The sequence below is a fragment of the Mesoplodon mirus genome (genome assembly GCF_964341445.2).
Source record: "Mesoplodon mirus genome assembly, chromosome: 2".
NCBI lineage: Eukaryota > Metazoa > Chordata > Mammalia > Artiodactyla > Ziphiidae > Mesoplodon > Mesoplodon mirus.
In genome coordinates this window covers 136630152-136648478 of record NC_138977.1, presented here as the reverse complement: position 1 = coordinate 136648478, position 18327 = coordinate 136630152, and the positions used below count along the sequence as shown (strand labels likewise).

At 40.1% G+C, this 18327-nt stretch overlaps 1 protein-coding gene across 7 annotated transcripts in view; it reads left to right on the top strand.

The window, feature by feature from the left end:
- The window catches only part of JADE1 (jade family PHD finger 1), a 56957-nt gene extending 50536 nt beyond the window's left edge, over positions 1–6421 (top strand). For all 7 annotated transcript variants that reach the window (XM_082611539.1, XM_082611537.1, XM_082611535.1 and 4 more), the window contains exon 11: positions 2535–6421. In XM_082611539.1, the coding sequence (XP_082467665.1) occupies positions 2535–3445 (911 nt within the window). In that variant the 3' untranslated portion in view covers positions 3446–6421. The remainder of the gene's footprint in view (positions 1–2534) is intronic.
- Positions 6422–18327: the final 11906 nt, after the last annotated feature.

The following is an 18327-nucleotide window of genomic DNA, read 5'->3' as shown; positions in this document are numbered from 1 at the left end:
CTTTTGTACAGAGTCCACCGGCTTGCTCTTTCCTTCTGCTTTTGTGGCTTTTCGTCTCTGTAGATTAGGAAACACAGATACAACAAAGAAGTTGTTATAACCTATTATGTTGAAATCCACATTCTGGGTTTACCTAAAACTAACTGGATATGTGTGACTAGAGGCAAACTGGTCAGCCGAACAAAGAGAAAAAAAGCTTGGGGAGTTTTAAATGATATTCTTGAAGTGTGTTACATTGTTTTGATAGCATTAACGAATTAATAATATTATCCTAGGTAATTTCCTTACCAAGAGTAAATATTTCCCAGATATATCAAGTGTATATCGTCAGCTAGACTTTAGAGTTTAGTTGTCAAACTTTTAAAGTAAATTTTCCTGAGTTGGGGTATCACAAGTACAAGCAGTTTGACTCAGATTCTTTAAGGTGAACTTCTGTTTCTCCATTATTCCTACTTGAATGCAAATAAAATAGGGGACCTGTTTTCTGCCTTGCCCGTGTGTAAACAGCAGCCCCCTGCCCCGAGGCTATCTGGTGCATATCACCCAGCCTCCAGCTGCAGAGGCCGAGCTGCTGTTGCCCAGGATCATTAGTGCAGGTTCTGTCTGTGGAGCTTTGCCAGTGGAGGGCTTTCTGTGACTCTTGTCCTTACATAATGAGTGATTACCTATGAAAATAAGCTGTAAAGAACGTTTCCATCTGATTTCACTTGAGTCGTTTTTCATGGTTATTGCAGGCAGTTTTTTTTTTTTTCCCCCTTGTATTTCATGGCTGAGGTTTTTTGGTAAGTGGTTGAGCTTCTTAACAAGGTTAGGAAGTGCTTTGTGTAACAGCTGTAATGCAGATCTATGTTCAGAAGTCCTACTGCTGTTCCAGAACAGGAAAAGGGGTCCTCCCCACCCTCTGAGGAATGACCCACACTAGGTATGATGGGTTGGAAGCAATGGTAGTCTTCCTGTGAACTGCCCCAGGGAATGAAGTGGAAACCCCTTAGGATGCCTTTTTTCTTCTTCCAGTTTCAGACTTTCAGTTGTGTCATTCGTGCCTCACACTGATCTACCTTGTAAGAGAGATGATTCCGAGTGAGGCAGAGATGGCCCTGACTTACATGTGTCACGAGGGTCCATGGTTTAAACTGTCCCGTGGTTCCGATAATGGGCAGGGCCCTTCTGCTGGATGAGTGTCCTCGGTGGAGACAATACTTATGAGAGTCAGAGGCTCTTCAGAGACATGGATCCCAAGTCAAGAGAGAAATCAGAGCTCGGAAAATTGTCAGCCCCTCTTACCTTTCAATTTTCCCACAGTAGGTGGCTGAATAAAAGAAATAATACGTGTGGTGTGACGGTTGACCCTGAGTTTGATTATTGAGAAAGCAGGCATTTCTAAACCAGCAGATTGTAAAACACCCTCCCCTACGGTCATGGTAATTTTACGTTTAGAGTTGCTAGCTCTGTTCTGTTTACGTGCAGTGTCCGTTTCCGCTCAGCAGTTAAGCTCTCACACGGGCTCCTGCCTGTTACTCTGGGGTGGGACCTTGTTTTCCTGGTGGTTCATACCTCAGAAAACATGAAAACTGCTCTTTGTAGAAGCTCTGGAGGCTCTTGCAGGAACGTGGTCCTTCTGATGAACTCTAGTATGTTATGAATTCACCCTGTATTTTTCAAACTGAGGGTTACAAGTTATTACCGGGTTGTGAGATGAATTTATCAGGTCATCACTAGCATTAAAACAAGTGAAACAGAACAGAAACTGTCAGAGTGCCTATCAGGCGATGAAGGCTAATAGGATTGCAGGAAAAGTGAGCTTTTACTGGGTTACATTGTGAAACTTAGTTCTTACTGTGACTTGCCTCAGAAATGTTTGAAAAACACCAATTTAACATACCCTTGTGTTGGATGGCAATTCAGTTTAATTCCGCAAATGGGTTTTACATATGAGAGTAAACAGATGTACTCTGTGTCAAGAATGATTTCAAACACCTTCCTTTATTTTACAGTTGACGTGTATTTATCCTCATCATAGCCATGTAGCCCTGTGAGGGTGTAAATGATTTGGAGAAAGAACCTTAAAAGCCCCAGTCCCCGCCCCGTGGTTGTGGTACTCCCCACCCCAGCACCCCCCGCCCCCCCGCCCCGTCTGTAGGCGTGGCAGGTGGCAGCTCTTGGCAGGCGCTGCTCTGAGACCGGGTGGAAGCACTGCTTGCTTCACCGCAGACGGATTCCGCAGTGAATCCCATTTGAAAATCAGATCAGTTATTTTGTTTGATGGAAAATGTATTCCTTGAAAAGACATTGTTTCATGAAAAAGTACATGAACTTAAGCTGTTTTAGAAAATAGAGCATATTGAGTATTCAGATTCTCACGGCAGGTAATACCTTTACTATATAAAAACCGAACTTTTACAAAGTGGGTGGCTGTATGTTTTATCGTTGGGTGGGAAGTCTGCATTAGTAGGCCCTGCTAAGGGTCTGGAATTTTATTGTTCTGGATTTGCCTCTGCTGTAATTTTCCTTTATGTGTGGTTTTGTGTTCGTAGGTGCGCCGCCTTCTTCTTCCTCCTCCTCCTCACTGGAAAACATGCTTCTGTTTAACAGCCCTTCTGTGGGCCCCGATGCCCCCAAGATAGAGGACTTGAAGTGGCATTCTGCATTCTTCAGGAAGCAAATGGGTACTTCCTTGGTTCACTCGATGAAAAAGCCCCATAAGCGAGATCCATTGCAGAACAGTGCTGGGAGTGAAGGCAAAACCCTGCTAAAGCAGCCAGACCTGTGCAGTAGAAGGGAGGGGATGGTGGTCCCAGAGAGCTTTTTGAGTTTTGAAAAGACCTTTGCAGAAGCACGTCTCATATCAGCACAACAGAAAAATGGTGTGGTGATGCCAGACCACGGGAACAGAAGAGACCATCGTTTTCATTGTGATCTTGGTAAGGGAGACTTGAAGGACAGACCTTTCAAACAGAGTCACAAGCCTCTCAGGTCCACAGACGTGTCCCAGAGGCATGTGGACAACACAAGAGCTGCCACCTCCCCTGGAGTGGGGCAGTCAGCACCCGGCACGAGGAAAGAGACGGTGCCCAAGTGCAACGGCTCCCTAATCAAAGTAAACTATAACCAGACTGCAGTCAAAGTGCCTACAACACCTGCTAGCCCAGTGAAAAACTGGGGAGGATTCCGGATTCCAAAGAAGGGGGAACGGCAGCAGCAGGGAGAGGCCCACGAGGGGGCCTGCCACCAGCACTCAGACTACCCCTATTTGGGCTTAGGCCGAGTTCCAGCCAAGGAAAGGGCAAAAAGCAAATTGAAATCTGACAATGAGAATGACGGGTACGTCCCTGATGTAGAAATGAGTGACTCAGAGAGTGAGGCATCAGAAAAGAAATGTATACATGCCAGCAGCACTATCAACAGGAGGACAGACATTATCAGGAGAAGCATTTTGGCCTCTTGATGAAGCAGAGATGGCTTGGGAGCACCACGGGCTTGTCATCGGGTAGGCGAGAGTTCGGACACGGGGGATGAGCAGAAACCCGTCACTCCTGAGCTGCACAAACACATTTACTTGCAATTCAGATTGAATTTTTTTTTTTTGAGTCATTTAGAAATCATTGTTGTGAGAAGTGTGTTATTTGCAACTTGTTGAGGAAACACAAGAGTTAGATTGTAACCGTTAAGACACTGCTAAGACTAGAGGCTGAATTAAACACTAAAATAACAATGGATGAAATGTTTCTAAAGAGGGAAGGCTTTTTTAAATAAGCCTCATGAGTTTTTATTGCCCTCTGTATTCTTCCCAAAGCACAAACTCTTGGTTACCTGAATATACAGAATCAGATATGGTTCTTGAGAAATGCTCACGTACCATTTAATAGCCCATAAAACTTATTTTCTAGGACTGTGGTGGATCTTGAAGTCATATTTATACTTTGGCCCACAAGGCTGTTTTTGTTGCATTATAGTATACGGGCAGTAGCTCTGAAGCTTCAGTAACTCTAGGGGATTCATGTGTAAATATAGCAGATGAGGGAAGAGAAAATTTAAAAGTCATTACTGGAAGATCTGAAGGGACAGGGTAGAGCTGCTGGAGTTTGGAGATTTAGGGTAAATGTAAGCAAGGTCCTGCTGCCGGAAGCCCTTGCATGGGTTGTGGATATAGGGCTGGTGGAGAGCGAAGCCATTACAAAGTTCCATCTATAAGAAAGGGCAGTTGAGGTCCCGTCTTTACCAGTCCTCTTGACCTTTCTCTTCCCTAACCACTGCTTTTTGGGCCAGCTTGGGATTTCGCTGGCCATTGGCAAAAACTGGCCATCTGGCTTCCAACAATACAATGGCTATTCAAGTTCAAGTGATGAACTTCCAGACTCTGGTGACTCATATTTCCCAGAGCCGACCACTAGTGCATATGTTGGGGTATCCGGCCTTCCAACATGAACAGATTCCTTAAAAAAAAAAAAAAAAAAAAGGAAAAAAAAAAAAAAGCAAAATAGGTTATATTTAAAAAAAAATAGAAAGGCAATAAGTTGCGATAACCTCTTACCATTGATTGACCAAGGTTATACAGGAAAGAGATCTAAGTGTAATAGGTTTTCTGGAGTCAGAGTTCTAAGCTCTAGTTCGTAACTTGGACTTTCTAATTGCAAACGGCAATAACTAGTAAGTTATCAGCAATAATAAATTTAGCATTAAATTTGAGTACAATGTTCTGTTTTTGCACTCGCTGCAGTGCATTATGTATTAAGACAGTGGATAGTGTTAAGGTCCTGTTAATTTTTTTTTGGAATTCAATGTAGTTGTGAATCAAACTTAAGGAAAGTTTAAGTAAGTAGCAATGAGATTTAGAATTATGGGCACTTGGAACAAGCCCAACTTCCCCTAAATTATCCTTTAGTTTGTTAATATCAGTATTCAGATTCCTGATTCATTTATACATTTGTTTCCATGTGGCAGGGACATTCTGATACTTAATAATGAGTAATGCTTTGAGTTCTGTAGTTACCTTTCAAGTCTTCCGGACGATTGTCAACAAGGAAAAAGGCTTATTGAATTCCATCTTGCTATGCAAGTTTTATCAGATGATCAAATAGTAGATCTGATACATCCCCATTGTATGTATGACATTTTCAAACCAAGTCTTAACTTTTCGAATACATTTTAGTAGCTAATTCAGGGGAGGGGAAAGAATGACCCAGGTTTTTAGATTGACTATTTTTGAGCTATGGGGCTCATTTTTCAAAGACTGTTGTCCAGATAAACTGTTGCTACAGACACTAGAAGTTTCTTATGAATCCAAGTTGTACATTAACTCGGCATAATTTAAAAATCTTTTTTTTTTTTTTTTGCATATGAGCAAAAAACCTTTTGCTGGATACAGAAGAAGGTGGACTCGATTTACAGTTATCTTTTGACTACAGCAACAGCTCTGGGTGAGAGTAGAATATATAGAGGGATAATTTGTCAAGCCATAGAAAGAAAATCTAAATTAATTCTAGTAAGTGTATGACCTCTCACCATTATAAGAGGTACCAGATTCATTTGCACTATTAGGAATGCTAGTTTTGTGCAAAAATAATGCCTTACCTGTTTTTTCCCCACATTTAGGTTGAAAAGCTTTCAAACGTTCCAAGTTATGCTGAACCAAAAACAAAACAAAACAAAAAATAAAAAAAAACCCACACAAGAACAAAACACCCAAAAACAAAAAGCCCACACTTTTAATTCCTGCTTTGAAATGCAAATGGTACAGAGCTCAGATTCTCTGGCAGTGTAATGATAGCTCTGTGAGGGGTGAGTTTCATGTCCTGCTGGGAACTCTGTATGAGGCCGCATGAGCGGCAACCAGCCAGCCGAACCTGCCCACTTGCACTCTGAGTACGGAACCATTTGCTCTTCTTTTCTCCTTCTCCTTTTTTTTTTTTTTGTTTTTTTGTTTTTTAAAGCTTTATCTATCTTTCCTTGTGCATCCTGACCAAGAAATATCTTTGATTATGATCAATGTATTATGTCAAAATGTAGGCTAGTTAAACTTTTGTAAAGTTGCCTGGAATGTCATTTGTTAGGTTATAAACACAAAATCTAAATGAAGGGTTATATGTGTTGTGTACAAATCTTAATTATTTTGAAATGGACAAACTTGTCATTACATTTGTAACCTTGTACAGAGGATTTTTCACTATGTGCCTAGCTTGGTGTCCATTCAGCTAAAGTTGAAAAAAAAGGTGCATGAAGAGTTAAAAATCAGAATTAAACAAAGTATATGTAGAGATGACTATTTTATATTACATGGCCCAATCCTGTATTTATTTCTACCCCCTTTTTGAAAGTATTTATAAAACTAGTTGAGGACAGCTGTATTTTTTTGTTGAACTATTTAGTAGAATTTGTGCCTTTTTGTCTGTATGTGAATAAATGCTGTACATTTTGCAGTACATTTTAGAGTGTCTTGAAATCTGGTTTTGCTAAATATTTAGATGTATATGACTTAGCTGCATATGTATGTGATGTCTCACATGATGGTACATGTCGACAGTCTCACAGCTTAGATCAGGAATGCGAACTGCAGGGAACATGACAAGACTGTGGAAGAGCACAGATTCACTAGGCTGCTTTCTGGCTCAGCTTTGATGGTGAGACACTGACATATGATAATGGTTTGATTTTAGTGTTCCCCACCTGGAGTTCTTTCCAGAATACAGTTTTAGATCTGAAAACAACCAGTTGAAGCAACTTACACATGAGGGTTGCAGACAACTGGGTTTAAAGGCTGAAGTACAGTTCACCAGCCGTGTGACCTTTGCCAAGTCACCTAACCTTTATAAGCCTCAATTTTCCCTTCTGTGAAAAGACAGTGACATCCTACTATCTTCCTGGGATTGCTGTGATATTTAAAGCAAGCCCATAGAACATCTCATATAAAGCACGTAGTAGGCATTTGGTAAATGTTTGTTTGGGTATTATTTTTATGATTAGGAACAAGACACTGACTTTTTCAACATAATGTTGACTGATAAGCCTTCTGAGGCAAAAAAATGTTATTTCTGAATGACAGGGAGACTGTGTTTATAAGGCTCTTAAAAAATAATTTTCAGGGCTTCCCTGGTGGCGCAGTGGTTGAGTGTCTGCCTGCCGATGCAGGGGACGTGGGTTCGTGCCCCGGTCCGGGAGGATCCCGCATGCCGCAGGGTGGCTGGGCCCGTGGGCCGTGGCCGCTGAGCCTGCGCGTCCGGAGCCTGTGCTCCGCGGCGGGGGAGGTCACAGCAGTGAGAGGCCCACGTACTGCAAAAAAAAAAAAAAAAAAAAAAAAAAATTCAAAGGGCAGTTTCATTAAATGCATTCTTTTGATCACAGAATTCTGGAACATTAGGGCAAAGAAGAGGTATCTCTGTTCTACAAAGAAGACATGTCCAAGATCATAGCATTAGGCATTGGCGGGACTGGGCCAAGGCCCTAGTTCTGATTTCTAGTATGGTGTTCTCCCTGCCTGAAACAGGCTTTACTCAACCCCTACATGCAGGCATTAGCATATAATGAAATGCACCTTTGTGTTGGGAACAGCAAAAGCCGGGACGGTTACATATTCTCATGTAGATTTCAATGTACAGTAGTCAAAACAGGGTAGCGGTACAGTCCCTAATTTACAGTTTTTTGTAAAAATTTGGCCAGTTTTTTTAAACATGAATTGTTCATACATTTGGCTAAAAGCTTGTTTATTTCTCCTTGTTCCTCCTTAGTGACTATTCACTTCCACATAGCTTGCTCTGAGTGCAAGCTAACTGTGATTCTTCCTACAAGGTCTAAAGTTGAATAACCACGATAGTTCTCTAGGGAAATTAAGTCCCCAGGAGCCAGAGGAAGGGCCTATTGCTGGAAATTCTGCAACATGTGATGAGAAACGTGGCACCAGGGACTAGTGTATGTGTTTTTAGCCAGATCACTTAGAAAATGGTTTCTACCTTTGAAACATTCACCATCTGCAGCAAACTCCGCAATTAACTTCAAGGTTGAACTCTTCAATAAGATTTCCCTTCAGTGCTCAGAACTGCCTTAGATGATGTGCTCCAGTCTGGGGCAGAATAGACCTTTGATTGAAAAAGAGGGTAATAGCAAATCTGTTATCTACTTCCTTGACTTTGACCATTCCCTATGCTGCTAAGTTTGATGTTGCTGCAATCCAGCTTTTCCTGAGTTCTGGTGGACTGCTTGTTGGGCATTTCCTCTTTGATGTATGCAGGTACGTGAGATTTTGGAACTCATCCTTTTCTGTATCCTGCCTTAAGAGAATGCCATCCAAGCCTGGAACCTGTTCTTATTTCTTCAACTCCTGTAGCCAAATGGTGATCTAGATCTATGTATTATATGTAATATCTCTTCAGCATCTTTTGCTTCTCTTAATCCCACTACCGCTTGCCATATAGTGTTCAAGCCTCATCACTTCTTGCCTGGATTATTGCAGCAGCCTCTTACCTGGTTTCCTTGATTCAAGTCTTGCTGAAATCAATCAATCACTGCTCCCAGTTAGCTGCGGTCTTGCCAGCGCTATCTCCGTAGTGATAACTTCCACAATAAGAACTGGCTTTGTTATTCCACATGCTCGACAGAGAACCTCCAGGCTTCTGTACATGATTACAAAAGGCTTATCAAATGGCAAAATCACTGCTTGGTATTTTATGCATATTAATTTGTTTAACCTCACAGCATGTGAGGAAGGCACTATTATCTATCTGCAGATGAGGAAACGGAGGCACAGAAATCAGGTAATTTGCTCAAGGTCAGTAGGTGGTAGAGCTGGGTGTCAATCCTAGCCAGGCTGCAACTAAGCCCCCGGGCCCTACTGCATCTCAGAATATAAAAGGAGTTCACATAAAGTAGTTCATGTGTCTTTGAGTATACGGAGGAGTATACATGTGAACTTTTAGTTCAATGAATTTCTGTAAAGTAAAGCTAATTACCTTGGTTTAAAATATTATGTTAATGTACTGCTTGAATGACTATGAACATAACCTAATGGATAAAGAGCAATATTGTTGGCTTGTAGTCAGTTAGTCCCTGCCTTCTTCTAGGGAGAATGGAATTAGTTAATTTAGTGTCCTATACATTTATGTAACACACACGCACACATGTATTTACAGATATAAAATATATGCCTATGATAAAAAATAGCACTGCTATCAAGAACTCAAAGAATAATTTTCTCTATATCCTGACACGTTACTTGGAAAGTTAAAGAGAATTATTTAAAATCACATTGTTTCTTGACGATGAATCTGCAGTTAGGACTAATGTCTTAAAACTTTGATGCTATGCAAAACCTTCAAATCAGTATTTTTGTGATATAAAGTATAATAAATCTGGTTAGCTTTTATAAATAAGTCAAGCAAATTAAATAGCAAAGATAAAAGAAAAAAATATATACCATCATTCCTAATGTATCACTAATGTATCCTGATATTCTCACTACTACTTGGCTTATATACGGCTGAGTTCTAAATAGTACATTTATAATTATGGGTTAATTATGGTTATTTTACCTATTAATCTGGCTGATGGCTTAATTTCCAGATTATCATCAGTGTGAGACCATTTCTTCATGAAGCAAATCTTTTTCTCTGGTGTTTCCTTCCTCCATGTAGCAGCCTCAAAGGTGCCTTCCTTCTTTTCTTGCTCATTTTGGCTCTGCTCCAGCTTTACAGTTTGAATCATTTGAGCTTCTCTTTTTCATGTCGAATGCTTGTGGTCATATCTTTGCCTCAAAGAGTTCCAAATACTCAAAGTAAGTAAATACCTTTCAAATACCTTGCTTTAAAATACCATGCTTATTTCGACACAGGAAAATCATATAGTATCAACCACTTTATAATTGCTAAACACAATTTAACATATATTTATTATTTTTTGGTATATATTTGGTAAATTTTTTTTTGGTGAAATTGTCACCACCTATTAAAGAAATCTGTCAGTATTTTTTTTTTGGATCTGTCTCCTAAAGCAAAGGAAATAAAACCAAAAATAAACAAATAGGACCTAATTAAACTTGAAAGCTTTTGCATAGCAAAGGAAACCATAAACAAAATGAAAAGACAACCTACTGAATGGGAGAAAATATTTGCAAATGATATGGCTGATAAGGGGTTAATATCCAAAATATATAAACAGTTCATATAACTCAACATCAAAAACAAAACCTGATTAAAAAATGCGCAGAAGACCTGAATAGACATTTTTCCAAAGAGGAAATGCAGACGGCCAACAGCCACAGGAAAAGATATTCAACACTGCTAATCATCAGGGAAGTGCAAATCAAAACCACAATGATGTATCACCTCACACCTGTCAGAATGGCCATCATCAAAAAGAACACAAATAACAAACGCTGGCAAGGATGTGGTTGGTAGGAATGTAAATTCCGTACTGTGGAAGACAGTTTGGATGGTCCTTAAAAAACTAAAAATAGAGCTACCATATGATGCTGCAATTCCACTCCTGGGCATATAACTGGAAAAGATGAAAACTCTAATTCAAAAAGACACATGCACCCTCAATGTTCATAGCAGCATTATTTACAACAGGCAGGACATGGAAGCAACCTAAGTGTCCATCAACAGATGAATGGATAAAGGAGATATATATATATATATATATATATATACACACACACACACACACATACACACACACGTGTATGTATGTATATATATACACACATATACACACAATGGAATACTATTCAGCCATGAAAAAGAAATTTTGCCATTTGCAACAACATGAATAGACTTGGAGGGTATTATGCCAAGTAAAATAAGTCAGACAGAGAAAGACAAATACTGTATGATATCAGTTATATATGGAATCTAAAAAATACAACACACTGGTGAATATAACAAAGAAGAAGACTTACCGATATAGAGAATAAACTAATGGCTACCAGTGGGGAGAGGGAAGAGAAGAAGGGCAATGTAGTGGTAGAAGATTAGGAGGTACAAACTATTACATATAAAATAGGTTGCAAGGATATATTGTACAACATGGGGAATATAGCCAATATTTTATAACTTATAACCTTTAAACATTGTGAATCACTATATGGTACACTTGTAACAATGCTGTACATCAACTGTACTTCAATTGAAAAAAAAAGAAAGCTTTATAAGGCAATCAAAAAAAAAAAAGAAAAGAAATCTGGAAACCTTTAAAGGAGGTAACCCACTAATTTATATAACTTCCTTTGCTTAGATCTATATTTTTCACTAAAGTTACTTGACTTTTTAGGTTATGGCCAATTTCTTTTCAAGGTTTGAAAAAATACCCAAATCCCACTAGATATGAAGATGCTTTTCTTAGGAAGTTTTCTATGTAATGCATATAATTTGATAACCAAAAGGGTTTTTTGGGTTAGAGTCGGAGTCAGAAAAGGCAAAGAAAGACTCGGTCACAGCTCCGACTCATTATAATAAGGCTGATGCATGAAAAAGTGAACGCAGAATTTTTCAAAACCTATTTTGTGTCTGTATTTTCTATCAAGAACACGAATCCTTGAACTGAAAAGGAAAGAATGGACACTAGTAAGAGTTACCTGAAGTCTAGGATGAAGCACTTGTTTGAGAGTACTGAGCTGTTTACAGTGAATTTGAGCCTCGTGACGCATAGGAATTAAACCCCGGGGCACCCATAATTCCAGTTTGGCTTTGAATGCAGTCACTTTATCTGCCAACTTGAACACAGTTGTTGTTCTCCCCTGAAGTGACAGATTGAGTTTGTTGAGCAGGTTGAATATGCCACACAAGTAAGCAAGTTTTGTGACACATTCTGCGCCACTGAAATGTGCTACCAGTGGTGACTCTTTTTCTAAAAGAAATCTTTGAAGTGGCTCTTGTAACTCAAAAGCTCTGGCCAGTGATCTACCTTTAGAAAGCCGTCTCACTTCCGTGTATAAGAGAAGACATGTGAACACTGGGATTTTTGACATGTTTCAAACATTAACAGAGATTTTGAAAGAGACTAAGCCAGGGCCTTCTTTCTCCCAGCTGGTGCATGATCACCTATCTCAGCTTTCAAAAGACTTTGAGCACTACTTCCCAACCACAAAAGACCCCAAACTGGGAAGGAATGGATCTGCAACCCATCTGTGAATAAGCCAGGTGAATCGACTTTGTCCGTGCCAGAAGAGGATCAACTGCTTGAGATCGCAAATGACGGTGGCTTTAAAAGTATGTTTGAGACTTCAAATCTCCATACGTTGTGGATTAAAGTCAAGGCGGAATATCCTGAGATTGCCACAAAAGCACTGAAAAGCCTGCTTCCATTTCCAACATCCTATCTTTGTGAAGCAGGGTTTTCTGCAGTGACAGTGACCAAAACGAGATCACGGAGTAGATGGACATAAGCAACACACATTGGTGTCACTGTCTTCCATCCCCCCAAGATGGGACCATCTAGTTGCAGGAAAACAAGCTCAGGGCTCTCACTGATTCTGCATTATGGTGAGTTGTATAATTATTTCATTATATATTACAATGTAATAATAATAGAAGTAAAGTGCACAATAAATGTAAAAAACAAAACAAAAACAAACAAAAAAACCCTGGGGGCACTCAGAGAACCTGTAGAGGCGACTGCTTGGTCGCTGTCAGCAAATGGGAGAGATGTCAAAAGCACGAATTCCACAGACTCTAAGGATGCAGTGTTGGCAGAAGGAATCTGGTGTTGGAGAGAGCTGGTTTGAAAACCTGAAGCGCTACTTTCCATCTATGTGACCCTGGGCCAGGTGTTTAACTTTTATGACACCTTATATCTTTGGAAAAGGAATGACAACACCGACCTAGCAGCAACACCTACCTAGCAGGGTTGTTGGATTATACAAGATAATAAATGCAAAATGCTAGCACAATGCTTGTATAAGGTAGGTGCTCAATAAATAGACGTTAATACAGATCAGCATGGTTATTGTAGATCCAGGGGAAGATTCTGTAATGGATCCAATGGATTCTTTTGGTTATTTGCAGAAACATGACTGTAGCTACTCTCATTCTCCCTTATCCCCTAGAACACAGTTCACATGAAAGGAAATCCTAGTCTCATATTTTTAATCTTCACAGATCTAAGTGCCAACAGATTTCCTCATACATCATATTATGATCTGATGGCTTTCTTATTCTTTGAAAACAGGATAAAAATCGTGACCGAGAGTTTCCATGATGTCATTCTAAAGGACTGAAAGGGTTTTAAATAAACGTAAAAGGAACAAGCAGTGATTACCAGGATGCTACATGGATTTACTAAGAAGAAACCCATCTAACCTCTTCTCAGACAGGATTACTAGATTAGGTCTGGGAAGTATGACAGTTGCAGCATAAATGAACTTTCCTAGGCAGAAGCCTAGGTCTTTCTTGATGTTTTTTTTTTTTTTTTTTTTTTTTTGCTGTACGCGGGCCTCTCACTGCTGTGGCCTCTCCCGTTGCGGAGCACAGGCTCCGGACACACAGGCTCCGCGGCCATGGCCCGCGGGCCCAGCCGCTCCGCGGCATGCGGGATCCTCCGGGACCGGGGCACGAACCCGTGTCCCCTGCATCGGCAGGCGGACTCCCAACCACTGCGCCACCAGGGAAGCCCATCTTGATGTTTTTATGATAGTGTAGAAGCAGCAATATGGGCTAGATTAAAAGCAGGTTGACTGACCTTGCCTCATGGGTCCTGATTATAACCTGTCATGGGAGATGGTAGTCGGTATGCTCGAAGAGACGGACTGTACTCAGATCTGTCTAGTTCTCATTTTTTCAGTGATTTTCATGAAAATATGGGTGGCATGTTTATCAAAGCTGTAGACGGAATTCACTGTAAATAAAAAATTGTCATGGATGCAAGAAATATGGCAATAAGACAAAATTAGACACAGTTCCTGTGTTTATAGGTAACAAACTGGATGACAGAATTAGGAGGTAAAATGACTTCAGCACGCTGTAATAATATAATGAAAAGTGATAAATGACCAGTCCAACTTCTGGGGCAAAGATCTGGCTTAGCAACAAAACCTTTAGAAAAAACTTAAGATTTCAGTCAACAATATGCTCAATATCTGTCCAACAGTGTGATTCAACTTCCAAAAAAGCTAACATGATTTTAAGCTGAATTAATGGAAGGCGTAGGCTCCAGACCAGTACTTCTCATTTTATTGTCATCCTAAATACTAATGAGAAATTATATGAAAATTTTCCTGCATCGCTAACTCAGTAACTGTCAAAGCAGGCTTCTGTAAGAGAATATGTCACTCTTCTTGGGGTGAGGGAAAGGGGAAGGGTATGTACTGTGAAGCCACAGTTCCCTGGAGATTCTAATAAGCTGTCCCCCCCTCTCCCCTCCTTGGGCAGGTATCACTTACCCTCTCCCCACCATTCCCAGTCATGATCCAGAACAAGGGAATTAATAGTTTATACCCTGAAAATAATGTTTGGCTCTGGGCATAAGACTGAGACATCCCAAGCACACCTGGTGTAAAATAAGGTGCTCGTAAATATCTATTGAAAGAGTGAAAGAAGATATATATGTTTTCAGAGACCAGTGACTGGCTGGTGCAAGGACTCAAAACCAAGTCCTTTGAGGAGATGGAGATGCTTACTAAGTACAGGGAGAGCATGATAATTATTTTTAAAAGGCTGAAGACCTGCCATGTGGAAGATGGTTTAGACTTACTCTGTTGTACAAGACAGAACGAAGGGAGGAGACACATTTCAGTTCAGTATCAGCAAGAACGTTCTAGTGGTCAAGGCTGTTGCAGAGTGGACTGGGCCACCTCAAGGGAGAGGGAGCTGCCTACCCTGCCCCAGTGAACTTTAACAGCTGTGCACAGTAACACTGGTAATTTGTTACTAAAAATAAAGGAGTGAGATATAAGAACATGTACTTAAAAAGGAAGAAACTAGAGCAGGTTCAAAGTTATCTCTATAATGTTTTTCTCCTTTGCTTACATTCCAAAATACTTTTTGAGTGGAAGAAATAAGTGTAGGGTTAGAGCTAGTGCATTGGGAGAGTCTACAGGCATGTGGGGCACGTATGAATTTTTATGGTGAACCCTTGGGCTACAAGGCCACTTAACGTAGATTTTTTTCTTGGTGGTTGGGTGGGTGCCAGTGTTGTAAAAAATTACTTTAAAAATGCCTTTCCATCCTATGATTTTTGTTATCTAAGTATATACATATTTACTTAGTTCTTCCTTACGTAAATACTAAGAACATTAATATTGTCAAAAAAGCTACACATTTTTTAAGGTAGTGAGGACTCCTCTGGCGGTCCAGTTAAGATTGCGTGCTTTGGGGCTTCCCTGGTGGCGCAGTGGTTGAGAATCTGCCTGTCACTGCAGGGGACACGGGTCCGAGCCCCGGTCCGGGAAGATCCCACATGCCCCGGAGCAATTAAGCCCGTGCGTCACTACTGAAGCCAGTGCACCTAGAGCCTGTGCTCCGTGACAAGAGAAGCCACTGCAATGAGAAGCCCGCGCACCGCAACAAAGAGTAGCCCCCGCTCGCCGCAACTAGAGAAAGCCCACGCACAGCAACAAAGACCCAATGCAGTCAAAAATAAATAAACACAATAAATAAATTAAAAAAAAAAAAGATTCCGTGCTTCCACTGCAGGGAGCACAAGTTCGATCCCTGGTTGGGGAATTAGGATCCCCAATGTTGTGCAGCACAGCCAAAAAAAATTAAGGAAAAAAAAAAGTTGGTAGGGGACAGATTTCATAGGCAACACTGGGGTGTTGCAGTGTCTGTCTCCTCTCTGTATACATATCTATATGTATACATACATTTTAAAGTAAGCTAAAAAAATTAGTCATTATTTTTGATTAAGAGGTTTACAAAAAAAAGCTTATTACAGATTTATTTTGGAAAAATTGATAAAACACATTATGGTTAAAGAACAGAATTTAAAATAAAATGTTTAAAAGTGTATTTTCACTCTTCCTTGGTTTGTCTGAGTTGGCTTGGCAGACTGTGCAGCTATGAAATATTCATATTTGCTGAATAAACGAATGACTGAATTGTTACTAATGTTCTCCCATAGTTCTCACACCAGAGGAGAAATTAGAAGATTGTTGGCTGCCCCAATTTGCATATTTGTATACAAAGTGAAGAAGAGGTAATCATATCTCTTTTCTTCCTCAGGGAGACACGATATAGAAACACAAATAAATAAAATGAACTAGCTATGTTACCCCCAATTTCAGATTTATATCATTTCTTTTCTCCCTTTCCTATTCATTTCCCCTGTCTCTTAAAATAAAGCTCACAGAGTAAATGATACTTACTGTCTGTGTAAATGAAGTTAAGACTGACCAATATGAGGAATGTCAAAAACGCTACTACATTTTTACATTAGAAATCATTAGCTAACAAACTTTTCTGGAAGAAAAATAACCATACACGTTCAGTTCTGTTGCTAATAGCTTAAGTCTCTTCAAATTGAACAGAGGTCAGAAGGGCCTATTATCGGCATTTTAGCAGCTTATCCTGTTCTTGGAGAATATCTAAGTATTCAAGAAAGATAGCCAACTGGAGGGGGGAGGTTATTAGTATTAAAATGTCAAGAGTAGGTATCTTTGGCCAAAGTTTGGAGAAAGTGCTATGTTGAAAGATTTTACCTTAAAGAAATAAGTCTGGAAAGTTAGATTTTCTTTTTAAAACAGGATAATAATATTTATATTTCATTTGTCTACAATGTTAGTTTCTGAAGTGCTTTTTCTCTTACAGTCTCATTTTTTGTCAGATATAATTCTAACATTTTCTCTAATTAAAAGTTTTAAAAAATAAACACTATATTCTATAAACATAAACATGAACATAACTCATATTACATGGAAATCAATCTGTGAATGACATGGGAAGGAATTTAGAGAATCAAATGAAAAATTCTTTAAGAAATGGAAATAAGCTAAGCGCCTATCTACCATTTAACTGTCATGTCTGTATTATTTGGTCTAATCGTTGTATTTGACACTAGCGACCATTTGCCCCCTCCTGCCTATAAGATCAGATTTCATCCGTCCTTTAGTTTTTGTCATCTTGGGTTCTCTTGGTTACCAGCCTCTCACTGCTCCTATTCAGTCTCCTCCAGTGACTCTTCTTCCTGAGCTCATTCAACCAACGAAGACATTTTCTAAGGGCCTGTCCTTAAAGACTCTTTTTCAGTTTTTGAACAAACAATTTTGAATACCTTCCATGTCCCAGGAACCGTGTTGAGTGCTAAGAATACAACGATGAATGACAGTAAACATGAGTCCTACTCTCAAGGAGCTTGCAGTCTGCTGGGGAGGAGATGACATTACAGAAAAAAATTTCAAAAAGAGTTATTTACAAATTTTGGTAAGTGCTATACAGGGAAAAAAAATAGCATATATTAAGAGCAGTACAACAAGGGGACCTAACCCAGTCTGGAGGCTAGGGAAGGCTCTCAGAGGCAGTGTTGTCTGAGTAGTGATCTGAAGAATGTGCAAATGGCAAAGTATGTGTGGAGACCCTAGGTGGGGAGGGAGGATAACGTAATGATGGAAGATAAAGAAGGCCATCATCAGGGATACAGCATGAGAAATTGAGGGGAAGAGGTAGTCAGTACATCACATAAGGCCCGGAGGCAAGCCCCTACACTCCACAGCTTCAAATCTCAGCTCCATGCCAAAGATGTCATGACTATCCCAATTTGTTGGCACCAGTCCTAAACTTTTGACTGCTGGTTGGATATTTACACATGCATGTTTTCAAGTCACCTCAAACTCAACTCATTATCTTTTATCTGGACTACTGCAACGGTCTCCTAACTTGTTGTCCAGATGCAAACCCATCTACCCTAATCACCAGGAAGCAGGGTACACCACATTCAAACTAGGAGCAGAGAGTAACCAACTACATGGATCTATGAAAATCAATAGGACGGCAACAGTTCAATGCCCATGCAGTCTCAGAACTTAAGATTCCATTTGATTAATACTGCTTTGAGTAATAGCAAAAACAAACAAAATAACCCCCCCAAAACCCCAAGCAAATGAAAACCTTCCCAAATTCTTAAATATCAATATTTGATAAATACTGAGAATCATGTAAGGTAAAAATGAATCACTACAATTATACATTAAAATACATGACAGGGACTTCCCTGGTGGCGCAGTGGTTAAGAATCTGCCTGCCAATGCAGAGGACCATGGGTTCAATCCCTGGTCTGGGAAGATCCCACGTGCCACAAGCAACTAAGCCCGTGTGCCACAACTACTGAGCCCACGCACCGCAACTACTGAAGCCCGTGTGCCTAGAGCCCATGCTCCACAACAAGAGAAACCACTGCAACGAGAAGCCTGCA